Source organism: Hyla sarda, chromosome 5 (genome assembly GCF_029499605.1).
Source record: "Hyla sarda isolate aHylSar1 chromosome 5, aHylSar1.hap1, whole genome shotgun sequence".
In the NCBI taxonomy this organism is placed as follows: Eukaryota; Metazoa; Chordata; class Amphibia; order Anura; family Hylidae; genus Hyla; species Hyla sarda.
The window spans coordinates 234,361,908-234,385,994 of record NC_079193.1 but is presented as its reverse complement, the minus strand read 5'-3'; the positions used below and the strand labels follow the sequence as shown (position 1 = coordinate 234,385,994).

Sequence of the window (24,087 nt, the reverse complement as noted above, 5' to 3'; positions counted from 1 at the left end):
CAGCTGGTATGCTCGGCAGTGTCCTCGTGCTCTATGCGCGCCAAATTCCTGCAGCTGTATGACAGTGCGGCCACTGTGTATTGGTGCTGGATTACAAACTATGGTCTAGACGCGTTTCGAGGTGTTCTTGCCTCTTTTTCAATTAGCTACAACAAGTAGCTCTGGCTGGAGCCACAGAGGGTAAGTTATGAGAGCGCCGAGGGACCATGACCCGATGCCGGTGAGAGGTGCATAGCACCACACCATTTCTCTTTGCAGCGTCATATACCACTTATACCACAGAGACATATACCACAACAAAGGACACGGACATTTACCTTTCTGCAGCTATAGAGAATTTAAGTATAAGCTCTTATAAACGTTTAGCATCTTTTTCCCTGTGTTACTTGTATATTGGTACTATATATAAATATAAATATATATATATATATATATATATATATATATTTATGCACAGTATGTATATATATATATGCGGGCATGCTGGGAGTTGTAGTTTTGCAACATCTGGAGGTCCGCAGGTTGAAGACCACTGGTATTTGAGGTTATACGCACGGGTCCCCGCCGCTCCGGACCGTCACCACTGCCCTGGATGTCGCCTTCCATCGCTGTCGCTGCGTCCCCGGGGTGTCCCATATGCTCCGGCAAGGCCTCTGCTTCCCCAACATCCTCGCTTTCACGTCGCCGCCATCACGTCGCTAAGCACGCCGCTTCTATTGGATGACGGGACGGCGTGCGCAGCGACGTGATGATGACGATGGAGAGCACCGACGATGCAGGGGATCCCGAAGAGGGCGCGCTGGAGCCCCAGGGACAGGTAAGTGATCGTCAGCGGACCACACGGGGCACCGTAAATGGCTCTCCGGTGGCAGCTGAAGCAGTCTGCGCTGCCGGATAGCCGTGGGTGGCAACTGTCATATCTCAGCAACATATTACAGTCTGTTTATTAGTGAATAAATCAGTCGTGAATCTCCCATCCTGTACAGATACATAACATCTAGGAAGCTGATGGATTCTGTGGAATGAGTGAGGGTAAAGAAAATATCAGGGTCAATACTGTCCAAATGTTTCTGAAAATTAAGTAACTCTATCACATCCCCCGCCCAGATAAGGAAAATATCATCTATGTACCGCCACCCCCCAGGACTTTCCTGAAGTGGTGCGATACATAGATGAAATTCTCCTCAAGGTGTGCCATTAAAATATTTGCATAAGTAGGCGCAACATTTCTTCCCATAGCAGTACCCCTTTTTTGCATAGAAAAACTCATCATTAAATACAAAATAATTATTTTCCAGTACCACTCTGAGTAAAGAAGCAATAAATTCTACCTTGGCAGGGGAAAAATGTGCATCAATTAAACACTTTGTCACAGCCCCCACACCTCCATTGTGTTGTATGGAGCTGTAGAGGCTGACCATATCAAAAGAAGCAATCAACACCTCCTGAGGAACCACAACTTGTGAAACTTTGTCTAAAAAATCTGAGGTATCTCGGATATGTATCCCGGATATACAGTGGTCCCTCAACATACGATGGTAATCCATTCCAAATGAACCATCGTTTGTTGAATCCATCGTATGTTGAGGGATCCGTGCAATGTAAAGTAGAGGAAGTAATACTCACCTGTCCCCGCCGCTCCGGACCCGTCACCGCTGCTCTGGATGTCGCTCTCCATCGCTGTCTCCGCGTCCCCGGGGTGTTCCCGATGCTCCGGACGTCTCTGCTTCCCCGGGATCCTCGCTGTCCATCGCCACCATCACATCACTACGCACGCTGCTCCTATTGGATGATGGGATGGCATGCGCAAAGACGTGATGACGACGAATGAGAGCACCGGCGATGCAGGAGAACCCGAAGAGGACCTCCGGAGCCCCGAGGACAGGTGAGTGATCATCACTGCAGCACACGGGGCACCGTAAACGGCTATCCGACAGCAGCTGGAGCAGTCTGCCCTGCTGCATAGCCGTTTATGCGATGGCCCCGACATACAAAAGCATTGTATGTTGATGCTGCCTTCAACATGCAGTGGGCTCTGAGAGGCCATCGTATGTTGAAATGATCGTATGTCGGGACCATCGTAGGTCGGGGGGTCACTGTATATAGTGACACTGAGGCAGGTTTTAGGGCAATGAAAGGGTGTTTTTCCAAGACATTTGTCCTAGGTGAGCTAGCAGAGATGCTCATCAGGTGCCTAATTGATGAGGCCAGTAGAAGTGTGGGAAGTCTGAATATAAGGAAAGAAAACAGAATAGTCTCTCCCCAGAAGACAGCAATGTAGCTGTAAAGGGGGAGGCAGGGGTCCTTGTGAGGAGCACACAACCAGGCGCTGTGAGTGACCCAACAGTGAAGTGCACAGGCAAGGAGTCTTAGCACACACAGCAAGAGGCTGAAAACACTGTGTGTGAACAGTGAGTAAAGGTTGCAGGAAACTTTTGTTTTAAGCTGGTGGAGACTAGCTTACTAGTGGATAGAGATGGAAGTGTCTAATGTGTGGTCAGTGGCTAGACGGCCTAGGATTTTGTTTATTCCTGTATTATGTTTTTATTTATCCTGCAACCTGTCTAATAAAGCTGTCGGGGAGCTAGACTTGCATAATGAGCTGTTGTTTGCCTGCAGACATCTCCAGATACATAGCATTTTAAGCAAGTATATTTTACATATTTTATTTAGACCCTTTGGACCTATATTAATAAATATATCTGATAAGAATGATAATAGACTTATATTCTACCTTATTATATATAAGGACTGTCATACACACACTTTTTATTTCGCAACTTAACTCAGGCCTTACTAGAGGACAGCAATATCCAATATGTAAAGTATTTTCTCAAGTAGTATATAGGGTACACAACTTCCCTTTTTGCCAGTCCTCGTTCGGCCCCACTCTAGTGTTGAGCATCCTATCGCTCTTGTTTTTATATATTTACATTAACATTTGGCTAATGTCTTGTAGGACCAGAGTAAGATGGGCGCAGCATTTGCAAGTGGGACTGTGGCTGTGAATGGAGAAAACAAAACAGTGCTGATGATAGGTACACCCACACAAAGTATGTATAGCATTTTATGTACTTTTCAACATTTTTATGTATGTTTTCAGCAGATATGATTACAGTAGTGATATGTTAACTGACACAAAAAAATTAAGAAGAAAATAGAAATTGTAATTGGTTCTGAAGCCCCCAAATAATAAAGCCCTAAATTAAAAAAAATGAAGAATAAAGAAAGATAAGCAAATGACTAACAGAGATAAAGCTGGTCCTGACATACAAAAGGAAGTAAGAGCTGATAGAAGTTCTATGTAGATGACAGGAGTTTCTTCAGGGTCATGTACAGTACAGACAGTTTACCAAAAATAAAATAAAATGGGAGTAGCCCTAGTGTAAATAGGAGCAGCTTCCTATAGCACAGTTGAAAGCAGTACAAAACATAGAGTACTGCACTATACTGTAGAGAGGTGCTACTAGCCAGCCAATAACTACATGTATTGAAGGAATGTAATTTACTTTACTTTAGTAAAGTAATTTAACAGTGGAAGACCCATACTATTTGGATGGGTCTTCCAGTTATTCACACTGATCTGGACTTTTATATGTTAAGTACAATGTTACATTAAAGTGGTCCAGAAAAGATCATTTTGCATATTGAAAATTGTGTAACCTGACGCCTTTGAAATCTTAAAGGGGTACTCCGGTGGAAAACTTTTTTTTTTTTTTTTTTTTTTAAATCAACTGGTGCCAGAAAGTTAAACAGATTTGTAAATTACTTCTATTGAAATCTCTTAAAGGAGTATTCCAGCGCAAAATAATTTATCCCCTATCCAAAGGATAGGGGATAAGTTATAGATTGCGGGGGGTCCGAGCGCTGGGGCCCCCCGGGATCTCCTGGACGGGGCCGCGGCAGTTTGCAGGAAGTGAACCTTTGTCCCCAGCAGACACACCCGCTCCATGTATCTCTATGGGGTACATGGACAGGGCGTGTCGGCCGCCGCGTCTTGCGGGGACGGAACGCCCCCTTTCCAGCATACTGCTGTGGCCCCGTCCAGGAGATCCCGCGGGGCCTCAGAGCTCAGACCCCCCGCGATCTATAACTTATCCCCTATCCTTCGGATAGGGGATAAGTTATATTGCAATACAGATCTCCTTTAATCCTTCTAGTACTTATTAGCTGCTGAATACTACAGAGGAAATTCTTTTCTTTTTGGAACACAGAGCTCTCTGCTTACATCATGACCACAGTGCTCTCTGCTGACATCTCTGTCCATTTTATGAACTTTCCATAGTAGAAGAAAATCCCCATAACAAACATATGCTGCTCTGGACAGTTCCTAAAATGGACAGAGATGTCAGCAGAGAGCACTGTGGTCATGATGTCAGCAGAGAGCTCTGTGTTCCAAAAAAAAAATAATTTCCTCTGTAGTATTCATCAGCTAATAAGTACTGGAAGGATTAAGATTATTTAATAGAAGTCATTTACTAATCTGTTTAACTTTTTGGCACCAGTTGATTAAAAAGAAAAGTTTTCCACTGGAGTACCCCTTTAAGGGACTACTGAACATTTTTTTTGCAGTGGCTCATTGTATTGGATAGTGTAGCCTATACATTCCCTGAAAAGGTATATTTCTATAACATATACATATGTTTATTTTTGTTTACATTATCTTATTGGAAAAATATCATAAGGGGAATGATTAAAACTTTTATTAGGGAAGGGGCTCATTCACATGTAATTTTTTTTAAAATTTTGTTCACTATTTTTTAGTCCCCATAGTGAACTATTACATGCAATCTTTTGACTGCAAACATTGAACAATACTGTGCCATAGCATAGCATTGATCATTGTAATTGGCTTTTCATTATTATAGGCTGATGAGGCTGCCTACAGTACATGTGATTTTGCTGTGGTGGTCACAATCAGCTCCCTGAGCTGGCTGGGAATGCTTTTTTTTAACCCATTTTGGATGTCAAAATTAAAGAGTACCTGTCACCAAACTAAACTTTTAATATATTGTTCCTTATGTAATTTTAAGACACCTTGCTATTTTACTTGTATTTTACCCATTTTGGATGTCAAAATTAAAGAGTACTTATCACCAAACTAAACTTTTAATATATTGTTCCTTGTGTAATTTTAAGACACCTTGCTATTTACTTTCTGTTAAAATTCTCAACCTTTATATGTTTTTAATGTGATTGAAAAAACATCCACTAGGTGGCTCTGTTCTGTTCCATGCACAAGTCAAACAGTTAGTTTGGTCTTCTCCCGGACTGGCAGGAGACCAAACTCAGGAAGTGTGTGCAGGGCATGGCGAGGCGCAGCTCTTGCTTGCTTCAATGACATTGCGCCTGCTGGGAAACACCCACTTTCTCCTGCCGGGAACTCACACAATGTAAGCAAATATGATACACAGCTTTTTAAAGCTTGGACAAATTTTTTAAGAGCAGGAGGGGTGTTAGGAGTAATTAGGGAATATAATCTGATTTAGTTTAGAAAATATGGTTTGATGAAAGATACTTTAACTTTGATTGCAGCACCTAACATCGGCCTAATTGGCAAATTTCAGCATTAGCCATGGATCCTGGCTACTGATAGCAACCGGCACCCATCAGGTATGAATGTTTCATACAACAGGAGCGGGAAGAGGGCGTACATTTATGCCTGATGTCCTAAATGGGTTAAATAATTTGTTTTGTGTCATTGCATTCAAAGACCCACAACTTTTTTTTTTCCATCAGTGGAGTTGTATGGGGGCTTGTTTTTGTGGGATGAGCTGTGGTTTTTTTATTGGTACCATTTTTTTTGGTACATATGATTTTTTTTTATAGCTTTTTATTGTTTTTGCAAAGCAGGATGAACAAAAAACTAAAATGTTGCCATTATTTTACCAGTGTTCACTGTGCAAGATAGATATGTGTTCATTTTATTGTACATGTAGTTATGAATTCAGCTATATCAATTTTGTATAGTTTTTTTTTTTGTCCCACTAGGGGCACTAAAGCAAAAAGGGAAGCCCCCTCCCCCCACCTAACCACTTAGATGCCTTGGTCAGAATGGACAGCAGCATCTATAGGGTTTAACAGCTTGGATCAATTATTTCTGATTCCAGCTGTTAAAAGCCTAGGGCTAAAACGCAATATGAACCATGCTTAATACTGATACATTGATTCGACTTGATCATGCAAATTATACGATGTCTTCTCTACATCAACTGTGATTCTATTTGGATTGTTCCAGGCACAACATCCAAGGTTGTGTTTATAAGAAGAGCTCTGACGCATGCAGGTGCAGCAACATTGTATGAACTGAAAGGAAAGACTGACCCATCACCCTTCGGCACACTGAGAGGAGACAGAGAATTTTCACGTTTTGGAACTAAACTACATTTAAGTGACCTGGATGAAGATGGTCTTGGTATGACTGGATATGTCTTTATTTTATGGATATCAATAAGTGTTTGCTATGATTCTATTCTGTAACAATAATCTTCTAAAACCAAACATCAGCAGCACCACCAATTGTAACCTAATACTACAATTTATGTGGAGGTAAAATATACAGTAGCAATGAAAATTGCCCACACTGGATACAATTTAATTCATCTCTCAGCCATCCCCTGCGGATAGGGGATAGTTATTTTTTTTTTTTTTTTAAAGAGTTTTATGCGGTGGGAGGGCATAGAGTTGAATGGAAATAATTGATGACATTAAAAGATTACATTTCTTAATTTGGTTTGCAGATGAAATCATTGTGACCTCACCTCTAAGGACTGGAGACTTTACCTCATCTATGCTTGGTTCCCAGACTGGTAGAGTTTACATCTATAATGGAAATATTACTGATCCAGAACTGTTAACAGGAAGATGCAAGTCTTGGTTTTCACCATGTCCTGATGACTGGGTATAAATATATGAAAGATATAAGAAATTTTCATTCAAAGAAAGCTGGCGACTCACCGAATCTTCTCAAAATCACAATACTCACATACAGATGACTGTTAGGGGGAGGCGCATATCGGGGGGGGGGGGGATACAAAGGCGACAGCAGCAGCCGATGTTTTGCACGGGTTACGTGCTTTGTCTGGCCTATTTTTTTATTTAAAATACTCTATATTATACAGCATATATACAGTGGGGTAAAAGTATTTAGTCAGCCACCAATTGTGCAAGTTCTCCAACTTAAAAAGATGAGAGGCCTGTCATTTTCATCATAGGTATACCTCAACTATGAGAGACACAATGAGACAAAAAATCCATAAAATCACATTGTCTGATTTTTAAAGAATTTGTTTGCAAATTATGGGGAAATAAGTACTTGGTGAATAACAAAAGTTCATCTTAATACTTATATATCCTTTGTTGTCAATGACAGAGGTCAAGCATTTTCTGTGAGTCTTCACAAGGTTTTCACACACTGATGCTGGTATTATGGCCCTGTATAAATGTAGCACGTCATCTGCAGCACACTATCCTCTCAGCCAAGGTCTCATTTAAATTGCAGGGGGTCCCAGCAGTCAGACTCCAACCTGCGCCATACTGAGTGGCCCTCAGCTGATTGCAATAGCCACTAATAGCCAGCATGCAGCGATCGCCACAAGCAGTTATTAACCCTTTAGATCGCCGCTGTTAGAGATGACAGCAGCATTCAAAGGGACATTTAACCTCTAAAGGACTCAGGGCGTACCTGTACACCCTGAGCCCGGTCCCGGTGTTTAAAACGGGGTCACGCCGTGACCCCGCATCACACCGGGTCAGTCCTGGCTGCTATTCGTAGCCGGGACCCTGGGCTAATAGCGCGCGGCACTGCCGCGTCTGAAAGTGAAAGTAAACGCTTCCCGGCAGCTCAGTCGGGCTGATCGGGACATCACGATAAAATCGCGATGTTCCGATCAGCTAGGACGCAAGCAGAATTCTCCTTACCTGTCTCCGCGGCATCCGATCGGGGTTTGATTGCTCCAAGCCTGAGCTACAGGCTTGAGCAATCGAGCCCCTATCTCGCTGATCCATTCAAAGCTATGGCTTTGCAGGGATCAGCATAAGAGATCAGTGTGTGCAGTGTTATAGGTCCCTATGGGAGCTATAGCATTGCAAAAAAAAAAAGTGAAAAAAAAAGTTAATAAAGGTCATTTAACCCCTTCCCTAATAAAAGTTTGAATCACCCGCCCTTTTCCCATAAAAAAAACCAAAACAAACTGTGTAAATAAAAATAAACATATGTGGTATCGCCGTGTACGGAAATGTCCGAACTATAAAAATATATCGTTAATTAAACCGCACGGTCAATGGCGTACGCGCAAAAAAAATCCAAATTCCAAAATAGCATATTTTTGGTCACTTTTTATATCATGAAAAAATTTATAAAAACGATCAAAAAGTCCAATCAATACAAAAATGGTACCGATAAAAACTTCAGAACACGGCACAAATAAATTAGTCCTCATACTGGCCCATACGCGGAAAAATAAAAAAGTTATAGGGGTTAGAAGATGAGAATTTTCAACATATAAATTTTCCTGCATGTAGTTATGATTTTTTTCCGAAGTATGACAATATCCAACCTATATAAGAAGGGTATCATTTTAATCGTATGGACTTACAGAATAAAGATAAGGTGTTATTTTTACCGAAAAATGCACTACGTAGAAACGGAAGCCCCCAAAATTTACAAGATGACATTTTTTCTTCAATTTTGTCGCACAATGAATTTTTTTTCCATTTCGTCATGGATTTGTGGGTAAAATGACTAATGTCGCTGCAAAGTAGAATTGGTGGTGCAAAAAATAAGCCATCATCTGGAATTTTATGTGCAAAATTGAAGCGTTATGATTTTTTTAGAAGGTGATGAGGAAAAAATGAAAATGCAAAAACAGAAAAACGCTGAGTCCTTAAAGGGGTATTCCAGGCAAAAACTTTTTTTTATATATCAACTTGCTCCGGAAAGTTAAACAGATTTGTAAATTACTACTATTAAAAAATCTTAAAGGGAGATTTATCAAAACCTGTGCAGAGGAAAAGTTGTCCAGTTGCCCATAGCAACCAATCAGATCGCTTCTTTAATTTTTCACAGGCCTTCATGAAAATGAAAGAAGCAAGCTGATTGGTTGCTATGGGCAACTGGGCAAGTTTTCCACTGCACAGGTTTTGATAAATCTCCCCCTTAATCCTTCCTATAGTTATTAGCTTCTGAAGTTTTCTGTCTAACTGCTCAATGATGATGTCACGTCCCGGGAGCTGTGCATGATGGGAAAATATCCCCATAGGAGCTGCACAGCTCCTGGGATGTGAGTCATCAGAAAGCAGTTAGACAGAAAACAGCAACTCAACTTCAGAAGCTAATAACTATTGGAAGGATTAAGATTTTTTAATAGAAGTAATTTACAAATCTGTTTAACTTTCCGGAGCCAGTTGATATATAAAAAAAAGTTTTGGCCTGGAATGCCCCTTTAAATTCCTGACCACTGCATGATAGCAACTGAAATCACAACTTGGTATGTTCTTATTGAAAAACCTTCAAAATGAACAGTCATATACACATTTATACAGTCACTATGGGGTGGTAATGTTAGTGGTTATGGTGTGGTGATATTAGTTTCCCTTGTGTACTGGTATTATTGGTAATATCAGTCTCAGTTTACAGGATTTGGACACTAACAGTATAATGATAATATATATGGGGATAAGATTCCTCCTTGTGTACTGGCATTATTATTGGTAATATTGGTCTCAGTATACTGGATTTTGTCTTTGGGGATATTGGTTTATTGGTTTTTATACAGTCACTATAGGGTGGTAATGGTAGTGGTTGTGGTGTGGCGATATTAGTCTCCTTTGTGTAATGGTATTATTATTGGTAATATCAGTCTCAGTTTACAGGATTTGGTCAGTAACAGTATAATGGTAATATATATGGTGATAAGATTCCTCCTTTTATACTGGTATTATTATTAATATACTGCGAATAAAACACAAAACTAGACTTGGATTGCCAAAAATATAATACATTTTATTGAAAAATACAGAATACACACTAAATGCTAATGTTAAAAAGGCACCCAACAAAAAAATGTGGGGAAAGGAGGTACAGTATTATAATGCAATCATATATATGGCAAATTAATGTAAAGTGCTTGTGCTGCTGGAAGGTGCTATAATAGTGAACTGCTCATGGGCCTAGCCTCAGCTAAGATTTGTTCAGTAACAGTATGATGGTGATACGTGTGGTGGTAATATTCCTCCTTGTATACTGGTATTATTGGTAATATTGATGTCAGTAACAGTATGATGGGAATATGTACGGTGAAAATATTCCTCCTTGTATACTGGTGTTATTGGTAATATTGATGTCAGTATAAATGATTTGGCCAGTAACAGTATGATGGTAATATGTATGGTGATAATGTTCCTCCTTGTATATTGGTATTATTGGTCTCAGTATACAGGATTTAGCCAGTAACAGTATGATGGTAACATGTATGGTGATAATATTCCTTCTTGTATACTGGCATTATTGGTTGTCAGTATAGAGGATTTGGTCTGTAACAGTATGATAATTTGTATAGTGACTATATTTCCTCCTTCCCTCCTCATTGAACTAAAGGGCTCTTGTTTTTCTGGTCCTGTTTTAAAATACACTGCCCAAAAAAATAAAGGGAACACTATGATAACACATCTTAGATCTGAATGAATGAACTAATCGTATGAAATACTTTCGTCTTTCCATAGTCGAATGTGCTAACAAAATCACACAAAAATTATCAATGGAAATCAAATTTATTAGCTCATGGAGGTCTGTATATGGAGTCACACTCAAAATCAAAGTGGAAAACCACACTACAGGCTGATCCAACTTTGATGTAATGTCCTTAAAACAAGTCAAAATGAGGCTCAGTAGTGTGTGCGGCCTCCACGTGCCTGTATGACCTCCCTACAACGCCTGGACATGCTCCGGATGAGGTGGCAGATGGTTTCCTGAGGGATGTCCTCCCAGACCTGGACTAAAGCATCCGCCAACTCCTGGACAGTCTGTGGTGTAACGTGGTGTTGGTGAATGGAGCAAGACGTGATGTCCCAGATGTGATCAATCGGATTCAGTTGTGGGGAGCAGGCGGACCAGTCCATAGCATTAATAGAAACATAGAATATGTCGGCAAATAAGAATCATTTGGCCCATCTCATGTGGCTGGAGTGTGTCAGCTTTCCTCTTGCAGGAACTGCTGACACACTCCAGCCACATGAGGTCTAGCATTGTCTTGCATTAGGAGGAACCCAGGGCCAACCACACCAGCATAGGGTCTCACAAGGGGTCTGAGGATCTCATCTCGGTACCTAATGGCAGTCAGGCTACCTCTGGCAAGCACATGGAGGGCTGTGCAGCCCCCCCAAAGAAATGCCACACAATACTGACCCACCACCACACCGGTCATGCTGGAGGATGTTGCAGGCAGCAGAACGTTCTCCACGGTGTCTCCAGACTCTGTCTCGTCTGTCATATGTGCTCAGTGTGAACCTGCTTTAATCTCTGAGGAGCACAGGGCGCCAGTGGCGATTTTGTCAATCTTGGTGTTCTCTGGCAAATTCCAAACGTCCTGCACGGTGTTGGGCTGTAAGCACAACCCCCACCTGTAGATGTAGTGCCCTCATACCACCCTTATGGAGTCTTCTTCTGACCGTTTGAGTGGACACATGCACATTTGTGGCCTGCTGGAGGTCATTTTGCAGGGCTCTGGCAGTGCTCCTCCTAGCACAAAGGCAGAGGTAGTGGCCCTGCTGCTGGGTTGTTGCCCTTCTACGGCCTCCTCCACGTTTCCTGATGTACTGGCCTGTCTCCTGGTAGCACCTCCATGCTCTGAACACTATGCTGACAGACATAGCAAACCTTCTTGCCACAGCTCGCATTGATGTGCCATGCTGGATGAGCTGCACTACCTGAGCCACTTGTGTGGGTTGTAGACTCCGTTTCATGCTACCACTAGAGTGAAAGCACTGCCAGCATTTAAAAGTGTAGCCGAAAAAATTATACAACAAGTGCATAACCAGTCCTGAAGGGATTACAAAAGTGATAAAAGGAGAATGAAAGAAGGGAAGGTATGATATATGGTAAAAAATGTAAGAGTAATGTGTAGAATAAATGTAGGAGAATAATTTTAGAATAAAGTGGAAAATAGATATATATCCAATAAATAGTGATAAAAATGGTGGTAATTATGTTCAAACTATGTGTTAATGTTTGCACAAATAATGATATTGATAAAGTGAATAATAATCAAAACTCATGTCAATCTATCTGCATAGAAGATCCACCCACACCTGCACAATGGGCATATATGGATGGATATATATGCACACAGATTGATATAGTGTCAGAAATATAAATAAAGAATAGATTAATGGATTACAGTAGATAAAAGACCTGAGAATAGAAATATTAAATATATTCAATCATTTATTACATATAAATAATCATGGATACCTGGGCAGGGCCCTTGCTCCAGGCATATGAAAAGATATGCAAAAGGTTAGCTAAAAATAATGAAAAAAATGAAATGGTCCATCCTCATGCTTGCAATGTGATAGTAAAAAATGGATACAAAGTTGCTGTAAGTCCTGTTCTTAGTGAAAAAATGTAGCAAATGATATTTTATAACTTGTGACAGGGAGACTGCAAGCTGGTACAGAATGTTGCTGTTCATTAGATGTTTCCTACAGTGCATTGAGGTATATTAAGGAATGATAGTACCTTGTTATCAGATGTGGTGACAGTATTACCGTAGGTAGATGCAGTTTGTCCCCTTCAGTGGCGTGCTCCGTGGATATGGGGATTGTTGCCTTTCACGGTCCTGCGCCCGGCCTTCTTACGGTGTAATCCTGGATGACAGGAGACAGATAGTAGCGGTGACACGGTACAGCGTCCGGTCTTGTAGGTGATGGATGAAGATCGCAATGTGGCACTTGTGGACCCCGCGTCTCTGAGGTCAATCGGAGCGAGTGCTTGCAGTCCTCTATAGGATAGCGCTGTGTGTAGCAGAGTGAGGTGAGCAGATTTTGGCTACTGAGGAATAGTCAGCCGTGAAACGCGTATAGCCTATTTCCTAATTCAAAGACTTTTGATATTATCCATCCTTTCTTGCTTTTGAACTTACCTTGACAGCGCTGGAGCACCGCACCTAAATCCCACTGTGCGGCTCATGCGCAATTCACACGAGGTACGCCAACCGCTCACCTCACTCTGCTACACACAGCGCTATCCTATAGAGGACTGCAAGCACTCGCTCCGATTGACCTCAGAGACGCGGGGTCCACAAGTGCCACATTGCGATCTTCATCCATCACCTACAAGACCGGACGCTGTACCGTGTCACCGCTACTATCTGTCTCCTGTCATCCAGGATTACACCGTAAGAAGGCCGGGCGCAGGATCGTGCCAGCAACAATCCCCATATCCACGGAGCACGCCACTCTGAAGGGGACAAACTGCATCTACCTATGGTAATACTGTCACATCTGAGAACAAGGTACTATCATTCCTTAATATACCTCAGTGCACTGTAGGAAACATCTAATGAACAGCAACATTCTGTACCAGCTTGCAGTCTCCCTGTCACAAGTTATAAAATATCATTTGCTACATTTTTTCACTAAGAACAGGACTTACAGCAACTTTGTATCCATTTTTTACTATCACATTGCAAGCATGAGGATGGACTATTTCATTTTTTTCATTATTTTTAGCTAACCTTTTGCATATCTTTTCATATGCCTGGAGCAAGGGCCCTGCCCAGGTATCCATGATTATTTATATGTAATAAATGATTGAATATATTTAATATTTCTATTCTCAGGTCTTTTATCTACTGTAATCCATTAATCTATTCTTTATTTATATTTCTGACACTATATCAATCTGTGTGCATATATATCCATCCATATATGCCCATTGTGCAGGTGTGGGTGGATCTTCTATGCAGATAGATTGACATGAGTTTTGATTATTATTCAATTTATCAATTTCATTATTTGTGCAAACATTAACACATAGTTTGAACATAATTACCACCATTTTTATCACTATTTATTGGATATATATCTATTTTCCACTTTATTCTAAAATTATTCTCCTACATTTATTCTACACATTACTCTTACATTTTTTTTACCATATATCATACCTTCCCTTCTTTCATTCTCCTTTTTTCACTTATGTAATCCCTTGAGGACTGGTTATGCACTTTTTGGGATTTTTGGGATTTAGACTTTCCAGTTAACCTCGGGATTTCAGCTGAGTGAGCTGCACTACCCTCCTTTTTTTATTTCGTACAGCATTCAAGTGACCAAAACATCAGCCACGAAGCATAGGAATGGAGAAGTGGTCTGTGGTCACCACCAGCAGAACCACTCCTTTATTATGGGTGTCTTGCTAATTGCCACCTGTTGTCTGCTCCATTTGCACAACAGCATGTGAAATTGATTGTCAATCAGTGTTGCTTCCTGAGTGGACAGTGTGATTTCACAGAAGTGTGATGGACTTGGAGTTACATTGTGTTGTTTAAGTGTTCCCTTTATTTTTTTGAGCAGTGTATTTTAAAACAGGACCAGAAAGATAGGAGGCACGCTCTGGTGACAGGAAATAAGGGAAATTTTCTGATGGCAGCCCTGTAGCAGCTACTGGATTACTTACTTGTCTAAGGCTAAGTTTTCACACAGTTTTTTTTTCTGGAATACTGATAAGACTGGGTTCACATCACGTTTTGTCCCATACGGGAGCGCATAAGACAGGGGGGAGCTAAAAACACGCGCTCCCGTATGTAATTCATTTCAATGAGCCGACCGGAGTGAAACGTTCAGTCTGGTTGGCTCATTTTTGCGCCGTATGCGCTTTTACAACCGGACCTAAAACCGTGGTCGACCACAGTTTTAGGCCCGGGGAAAAAGCGCATATCCCGCGCAAAAATTAGCCGACCAAACGTTTCACTCCGGTTGGCTCATTGAAATGAATTACATACGGGAGCGCGTGTTTTTAGCTCCCCCCTGCTGTATGCGCTCCCGTATGGGACAAAATGTGATGTGAACCCAGCCTTATGCAGTTTTTGAGCCACAGCCAGAAGTGTATTCAAAAGCAATGGAAGATATGAAGGTAGGACTTATACTTCTTTCGGCTGAATCCACTTTTGATTTCGGCTCAAAAACTGCAGTTGCAGAAAAAACAAATGCCAGAAAAAACCTGTGTGGAACTTGAATGGGAATATAAATGTAAATAGGACAGAACATTTTGCAACTAATCTGCCACATGTAAATTCACCCTTAGGCTATGTCCACATCTACTTTATATACTGCAGATTTCATGTGGCATTTATCTTCATATTTATTCACAAACCATAAAATATGCAGCATAAAATCTGAGGCAGATATTTTGCAGAAAATGTTTCTGCACTACAACAAATGTATTTAAAATCAGTTGTAAATCTGCAACCAATCTGCAGCAAGTGAAAAAAAAAAAAAAGATTTGTAGCAGCTGTTGGCAGGGAACTGGCAGGAGTGGTGTCAGATTAGGCAGAATGGGAGGACTGTGATAAAGAGCTAAGGGAAAGCAATGCATTCTTGGAATTTTAGTGCTGAGCAACTGTTCATCCAGGAAGTACAGGACTAAGACCCCCCAAAACCAATGACATATTTTGTGATTTAAGAACAGAGGCAGACAGGTAAGTAAAGCAATATATGCTTCTGCAATTTGTATTACCTGACATCAGAGTACCAGACAGCCAGTCAGTGCATACGCTTAAGTAAAACTGGTGTTTTACCAGAGAAATTCCCATTCTTATTGGTCCGTTCTGCCAGCCATTGAGAAAGATGTGGACTGTCCGTAACATTGTATGTTGAGTCTGGTTTAAAGTTACAATGGTCCAGAAAAGACCATTGTATGTTGAAAATATTGTAAGTTGAGGGACCACTGTACGCGATGTGACAATTTTCAAATCTTGCGGCATTTTATAAGGTCTAGGCACAAACACACAAGGAAACCTCTCCTGGTTTGTTTACTGGCTTCAGTTCCATTAGTACACTCACGTTTGTTCACCTATTAATCTTTTACATATTAAAGGAGATGTCTGGTACGGATTATTCCTATTCCATCCTGCCCAGGCTGCAAGAAAAGAGAACACAAACTTTCACTTACCTTCCTACATTCCCCCGGAGCTCCGCAACAGCTGATCGGTCGACCGGGCTGTCTACTTCCCTTAGCCCGGGACTTCACACGGCGCTTCAGCCTAAGGGAAGTAGGAAGTAGACAGCCTGACCGACCGATCAGCTGTTGCGGCGCTCCGGGGAACGTAGGAAGGTAAGTGAAAGTTTGTTTTCTTTTTTTTTGCAGCCCGGGCAGGATGGAATAAAAATAGTCCAAAACATAGTAAAATGACTATATAGTGACATTGTAAAGTTTTCTTCCGCCATATTGTTCTAATCATGTATTTTTTTTCCGCCCTAGGCACAACATGTTCTGGTTTCTCCAGAAGTAAGTATTATAATAATAGCAGTACTAGGGGGGAAAAAGCTTTATAGTCTGTATGTTAATTTATATCAATATTACAGGAAAAGGCAAGGTTTGGAAGTGCTATCATTACCCTCAAATCGAAGCATAAGGTAACGTGAAACCTTATTGTATTCACATGGTTAGCTAGAATGTTTTTTTTTTTTTGTGATTTTTAGGAATCACCCCAAGATTACAACTTATTGCTGTTCGACAGAACAGGTGATAAATATCTGATTGGTGAGGTTGTGACAGCTCATACACCCATCAATGGTGAGAACATGGTGTCACTTATCCCTGTGTGTGAATGGAAGGTAGCATGCATGCTTGACTGCTGTTTCATTAACACAGAGGGACAAGGAACCCCCATTCTTGTGAGTGGTGAAGTTCCCATTAGTCATACCCTTAGTAGATACTTATACCTATCCTGTGGGTAGGTCATAAGTTGTAGTCATGGGATAACCTCCTTAAAAAGCTACTTCACAGGTAATACAAACTAATATATAATACTTGAGCACAAACGTTTAAGGGGGTTGTCCAGGAAAGATTAGCATTTTCTCCATGGCTGGGGTGGTTTAAAAAAGACCAATATTATACTAACCAGATCTGGTCCCCGGAAGCTGCTTACTTTTTTTTCCACATGAATAACCCTTTAATGGCAATTTAAAGTGAATGTACATCTTTGAACAACGTGGCATTTTTAGGTCCAAAATTCAGTGCTGATGAATTTAACCACATTTCCACATTTGGGGGGGGGGGGGGGAGAATCAGTTTTTCTAGGATAGAGCATCCTACCCACCGTAGTAATAGGGTTAAAGCAGATTACTATTCAAACCCTTCCCCCGTTGGTTATTTTTGGCATGTTTGTAACTCCTCATTTTTTTTTCAACTGTAATTTTTAATAAATTTTGACATAAACCATACAAATAAGAAATGTCATGGGAATAACAATCCCCAAAAGGTCAGAATAACAGACAGCAAAAATAATAAGAATGAGAGCAGACCAGACAGGCCAGTCCAATTCTGAACACAGTTCAAACACCAATGGTGGAAAACAATAACAGCAATCAAGACCCAATAGACCACAATGACGGGAAACACAAAAGAACACAGGAGAGAGAAGAAGAGGTAACAGTAAAGAAAGGTGATAAGAGAAAAGGTCTGATCAGGGGAGGTCAAGTCAGGGAGGTCAGTGAATCTGTCCCATGGATCCCATATCGAAAAGAACTGTTGTGTAGTATTATTGAGGAAGGCCGTCAGAAACTCCAGGGAACGAATCTCACGCACCCTGCCAATCAGCTCATCCTCCGATGGGGGTTGGGTCCTCTTCCAATGTTTGGCAATGAGGGTCTTGGCCGCCAAGACCACATGCAAAAACAGCTTGAATGTTTTTTTAGACAGGGCTCTAGTCGATAGGTGCAATAGGTAAACTAAGGGGGCTAATGAAACCAAAACACCCCCCAATACGAACGTATGAGCAGACAGGACCAGAATATGTGGAGGAAATCACCCAGACCCACCCCACATCTCCAGCACTGGGGGGGGGGGGGGAGATATCAGGATTCAGCTTATTGAGCAGGACAGGGGTGTGGTACCATCCCATTAGCATCTTGTATTGTGTTTCTTTGTATGCAGTGCAGATAGAGGCCCGAGAGGCCCGTTCTCATATGACCTTCCACTGCGGACGAGTAATAGCAGTATCAAGTGCTTCTTCCCATCGGGCCATATATATTGATGGGAAGGAGGGGCACCATCCGGAGGGGAGATGAGTAGGGCATATATGCTCGAGAGTAGTCCCTTAGTCTGAGGCCCACCCCTACACAGCCTCTCGAAGCTCGACGGGAGTGCCACAGTTCCCCGTCTCGAGGACAAGTAGTGCCGAAGCTGAGTATAGTGGGCAAACTCAGAGGTCGGAGCGCCCATCGCTCAACCATCCGTGCAAATGAAAGGAGAGTGCGCGTGGTGGGGTCTACAACATCAGCCCAGCAAAAGAGTCCCCGGGCACCCCAGACCCTAAACATAGGAGAAGTAACCGCCGTGGAGAAGTCTGGGTGATAGAGAAAGGACTGCATAGGGGAAAAGGGCGAGTGAAGTCCAAACCGTCGCGAACAATAAGTCCACGCGTACTTGGAGAATGACATAGCGCCCAATAAAGGGCTAGCCAAGGAAATATTGGCATGGTCCACAGTAAGGAGTTAGGGTGAATGGGCACCAACCATAGTTTTTCCAGCTCCATCCACTTACTATATGCATGATAGGAGGACCAGGACGCTAGGTGGCGCAAGTGGGCTGCCAAGTAGTATTTCGCTATATCCGGTACTCCCAGCCCTCCCAAAAACCGATTCGGCATCATCACCGACATTGGAATGGAAAGAGACATCGGCTCCCCAACGAACGGAAAAACAGCCGACTGAAACGAGTGTAGAGCAGCCAGGGGGACCCGCACCGGCAATGTTTAAAAAAAAAAATAGAGAACCTTAGGGAGGATGGTCATCTTGACTGCCGCTATGCGCCCGAAAAAAGAAATGTATTGTGACCTACATTTATCCAACAGTGCGCGCAGCTCTCGGAAAAGAGAGGGATAGTTAGCAGAGTACAAGGAGGAATAGCTCTGAGTTAGCGATACCCCTAGGTACCGTAAAGCAGTAGGGGACCAACGAAAAGAAAAATTGGCCCGGAGGAGGGTCACGACAGGAGGAGGGAGATTGAGAGGCATCGCCTCAGACTTAGAGAGGTTGACTTTATAGCCCGATACCCGCCCATACAGATGTAGGAGTTTATATAATGAGGGCAGAGACATCAGGGGGTTAGTAAGAGTAAGTAAAATATTATCCACAAAAGAGGCAAATCTTGAAGGTCCTGTCATGAAGGGATACCCCAGAAATATCCGGGTCCCCCCGGATCAGAGCAGCCAGCGGCTCAATACAGAGGGCAAAGATCAGAGGGGACAGCGGACAGCCCTGTCTGTATGGATAGTAATGGGAGAGGAAGAAGCAGTCGGCAGTTTAAGGGCAGCAGTGGAAGTGGCATACGCAGCGCCGAAAGGAAATTGCCAGTGATCCCAAATTTTTGAAGAGTAGCGAACATAAATAAATGGCCAACCCAACCTATCAAAGGCCTTTTCAGCATCTAAGCTCAGAATCAAGGCCTGTTCGGATCTCCGGTTCACTAAGTCGATGAGGACTACTACCCTTCTCGTATTATCACCACCCTGTCTACAGGGGATGAAACCGACCTGATCCTTATGTATGAGGGTAGGCATAAATGCACAAAGGCGGTTAGCCAGCACTTTAGAAAACAGCTTCAGGTCAGAGTTTAAGAGAGCTATGGGCCTATAGCTTGAGCAATCATGAGGATCTTTCCCGGGCTTAGGGATCAGCATAATTAAGGAATGTAGGAGGGACTGCGGGATACCACTACCACTCAAAAAGGAATTGAATAGAGGGAGTAGTTTAGGCATGAGGACAGAAGAATAAGTCTTATAATAGAGGTAAGTAAAGCAGTCAGGCCCCGGGGAGCGCCCCGCCGGCAAGGACTTAAGTATGTCCGTCAATTCCTCGAGGGTGATCGGGGCATTGAGAGTCTCCCGGTCAGCCGTCGAGAGAGCCGGCAAGCTGCACTTGGAAAGGAAGGTGTCCAAAGCCCTGGCCCTCTCCCCCGGGTCCACAGGAAGCTGAAAAGGTAGAGAGTACAGGTTGGAGTAGTATTCCCAGAAAAGGCGGGAGATAGAGTCAGGATGGTAGTGAAGGGTACCCGTTCAGTCTCTCAGTGCGGAGGGGGTCTGAGCCGCCGCACGGTTACACAGGTGCCTAGCTAGCATAGTATGAGCTTTGTTACCTTTTTCATAAAATCGTTGTTTGGCAAAAAGCAATTGCCTTTCCACTTTATGGAGGGCTAGATCTCTTAGTTTAGACTGAGCTGCAACCAAGCGCCTCAACACCGAGAGAGAGGGGGGTCATCAATAGGAGGTTTTCCAAAGTAGAACTCTCCGCCTTCAGTTCTCGGGAGGCATCATGCTTCAGTCTAGAGCTCAAAGCTATACAATGGCCCCTGACCACCGCCTTATGAGCCTCCCACAAAATGGCAGGGGAGGTAACAGAGCCCTCATTAGTTGCGAAATAATCAGTGATGCTCGTCAAGATCATTTCCCGAGAAGGAAGGGATTTTAGCAAAGAGTCATTGAGACGCCAATGACAGCGACGGACAGGAGAGGTAAACGGAGAGAAAGAGACCAGGACAGGGCCATGATCCAAACAAGAGATAGGTTCCAGGGAGGCAGAGGAGAGCATGTGCACTAGAGGGAGGTTCCCAAAGAGGTAATCAATACGGGTATGAGTCTTGTGAGGAAGCGAGTAAAAAGAAAAAGAATGGTCTGAGGGATGGTTAATACGCCAGAAATCATAGAGTCCAGCCGAACGAATCAGCCGCCGAAAAAGCGTAGATGAGCGTAGCTGAGGGGGGGACGGCAGGGAGCCCGAGAGCGAGTGGCGGTCCGCAGAGGGAGAAAAAAAAATGAAATCCCCACCCAGTAGCCAGGCCGCAGGATAGGTATGAAGACGTGTGAGAACCCGACGTAAAAACGGGATCTGGGTAGTGTTAGGAGCATATATGTTGCAGAGAAGCATCTGCTTACCCTCAAGGACCCCTGTACTATCACAAACCGACCGGACGGGTCAGCATAGGTGGAGGAAATTTGCAGGGGACACGATCTAGAAATCAGGATGGCCACCCCCGCTACCTTTCTATCCGAGGAAGCAACATAAGCCTGTGGGTACATGTGTGTGAGGAAGTGAAACGATCCAGTCCTGTCAAAATGTGTCTCCTGAAGGTATACAGTGTCCGCCTTTAGAGCCACAAGTTCCCTCTGAAGCAGGCGCCGTTTAGTAGGGGTGTTTAGACCCTTCACATTCAGGGAGAGGCACTTAGTCATGAGGGATCAGAAAGGTGTGAAACTGCGGTATGTCAGGGTACTCACTCAGGGCCATAGGGGCATCCGAGACAGTATGGGAACAATCCACCGACTTCCCTGGGACCTAGGAGAAAAAAAAGAAGGAGAAGGGAAGAGAAGAAAGAGGGGGGAAACTGGAAAGACGCACTAAACAGACAGACAGACATCAGGGTAGGAGTACACAACAAATAAAACTGTAAATAAACAAGGTTAGACATCCAAGCACAATAGAATCATAAGACAGTAACAAGTACCATGGCCTCAGAGGGGGCACGGAAGAACACACCAAAGGGAGCGCCAACCAGAAAAGAGGTCCTGCTCTAAGGCCGTGCTAAAGTTTACTCAACAATAACATCTCTGAAGTAGAACAAGTAGCACAACAACATAGCACTCATAAGTTAAAGCAATAAATTGACAAGCACTAGGAAAGAGAGGCAGGTTAAACGTCCGCAGCCTCAACACAGCAACAACTCAAGAGTCCCAATTAGTCCCTTCAAGGGAGGTCAGCTCCGCGACCCAGTGTTCCACCTTGAGGAGTTGCTCGGCCCCCTCTAGGGTGCTTCCCACGGACAGGCTGCCACACTGGTGGCAGAGGAGGAGGTGGGGAAATTAAACCCCAGTCTTGGAGTCGGGGAACAGGGATGTCCAAGGTAGCACAAAAGTCCGGAACATCTGCAAAGGACCTCAATACTAAGAAGCGTCCCTCTCCTGGCTTGTAAAGCAAACGGGAAAGCCCATCGGTATGGGATCTGTGTAGAATGTAGAGTCGATAAGAGAGGCTGCAGCAGCCTCCGCTTGCGTAAAGTGATCCAGGAGAAATCTTGGTATAGCTGAATGGGAGCCCCATCAAAAGTAAAGTTCAGTAGAGTGTGGGCTTTTGCCATAATCCTCTCTTTTAGCTGGAAATCCGCCACACAGCAGACGACATCTCTAGGTGGACCATTGGTCGGGCAGGTTTTGAGAGCCTGGTGCTCTCGGTCCAACTTAATCTTGTGAGACGGGGGTTCTCCCAGGATCATGTTGAATATAGCCTCCAGGGTAATGTGAAGATCCTCAGCCTGTGTGGCCTCTGGAAGCCCCGCACCCGAATGTTATTATGCCGACCCCTGTTGTCAAGGTCCTCCAGACGAGAGTGCATATCATTGAGAAAGTCCGTCTGTGCGGTCACCGATCCCTGAAGCTGTGCAATGTAGGATCTAGTGGAATCATGCGCCCCCTCTAAATCATCCACCCTGTCAGAGACATGCTGAAGATCCTTGCGCATCGCGGCAATCTCTGCCCTGCAGGAGTCTTTGACTTCAGTAATGAGAGCTTTAAAATCTTCTTTAGAAGGCAGGTGAGAGAGCAATTGACTAAAGTCCATAGACAATGGAGCAGAGGCTGGGATTCCGAAACATGCTATCTCTGAGCCACTATCCCAGTCAGGGCGGCCCCCAACCAGACGAGGGGATCATGGCAATCCCTGGGTCGGGGGGGGGGGGGGGTCCAGCAAGGGCACCACCCCAGTGGCTCCGCCTCCCCCTCTGGAGTATTGAGGGGTGAGTGCAGCCTTAGCCAATAATAGCTCATCTCACACTGAACTGCTCTGGGCTGTGTGTAGCAGAGTGAAGGGGGAAGTTCTCTCCTGTATGGCTTCAGATGATGTCACGGCTGCTGGGTAATGCCCCTTCCCAGTCTGTGAATCTGAGACTGAGCAGAAAATACAGAGCAGTGTCAAGGTAGAAAATTTAAAAAAATTATAAAAATAAAGGCAGGGGGTGGTTTATCATAATGGGGGCAGTGAACTGAGAGGATTATAAAAGTTAACAAGATCATGAGAGGTGCTCTTTAAAGGCATTGTCTGGGAAAAAAAAAAAAAAAACTATTAATGTGCCCAGCCTGCTCGATAAAACCTTTAACTCCCCTTTCTTGCTCCATAGTAGTCTCCGGTATCAGGGAACCCAGCACACTGGACTTCTCTTCCAAGGAGTTGGCTGGAGCTGCAGACAGGATGTCACAACACCTCTCAGCCAATTAGTGGCCACAGCAGTGTCCTACAGTCATGGCCGTAAATGTTGGCACCCCTGAAATTTTTCAAGAAAATGAAGTATTTCTCACAGAAAAGGATTGCAGTAACACATGTTTTGCTATACAAGTTTATTCCCTGTGTGTTGAAATTAAACCAAAAAAGGAGGGAAAAAAAGCAAATTGGACATAATGTCACACCAAACTCCAAAAATGGTCTGGACAACATTATTGGCACCCTTAACGTTATATTTGGTTGCACAGCTTTTGGAAAAAATAACTGAAATCAGTCACTTCCTATATCCATCAATAAGCTTCTTACACCTCTCAGCCGGAATGTTGGACCACTCTTCCTTTGCAAACTGCTCCAGTTCTCTTATTGGAAGGGCGCCTTTTCCAAAAAGCAATTTTAAGAACTCTCCACAGGTGTTCAATGGGATTTAGATCTGGACTCATTGCAGGCCACTTCATAACTCTCCAGGGCTTTGTTGCCATCCATTTCTGGGTGTTTTTTGACGTATGTTTGGGGTCATTGTCCTGCTGAAAGACCCAAGATCTTGGACGAAAACCCAGCTTTCCGACACTGGGCTGTACAGTTCGACCCAAAATCCGTTGG

General features: G+C 43.3%; 1 protein-coding gene across 6 annotated transcripts in view; it reads left to right on the top strand.

Annotated features, from left to right (window-relative positions):
- GPLD1 (glycosylphosphatidylinositol specific phospholipase D1) overlaps nucleotides 1-24,087 on the top strand; it is an 86,050-nt gene that overhangs the window by 48,849 nt on the left and 13,114 nt on the right. For 4 of the 6 annotated variants that reach the window (XR_008844153.1, XM_056521298.1, XM_056521297.1 and 1 more), the window contains 5 exons: nucleotides 2,960-3,053; nucleotides 6,239-6,415; nucleotides 6,741-6,901; nucleotides 16,478-16,504; nucleotides 16,582-16,632. Coding sequence is in view for 5 of the 6 variants with exons in the window: in XM_056521298.1 (XP_056377273.1) it covers nucleotides 2,960-3,053; nucleotides 6,239-6,415; nucleotides 6,741-6,901; nucleotides 16,478-16,504; nucleotides 16,582-16,632 (510 nt within the window). In the remaining variant the exon portion in view is untranslated. Of the gene's footprint in view, nucleotides 1-2,959; nucleotides 3,054-5,535; nucleotides 5,614-6,238; nucleotides 6,416-6,740; nucleotides 6,902-16,477; nucleotides 16,505-16,581; nucleotides 16,633-24,087 lie in introns of those variants that run through there. The other 2 variants (XM_056521299.1, XM_056521301.1) reach the window with 2 other exon arrangements.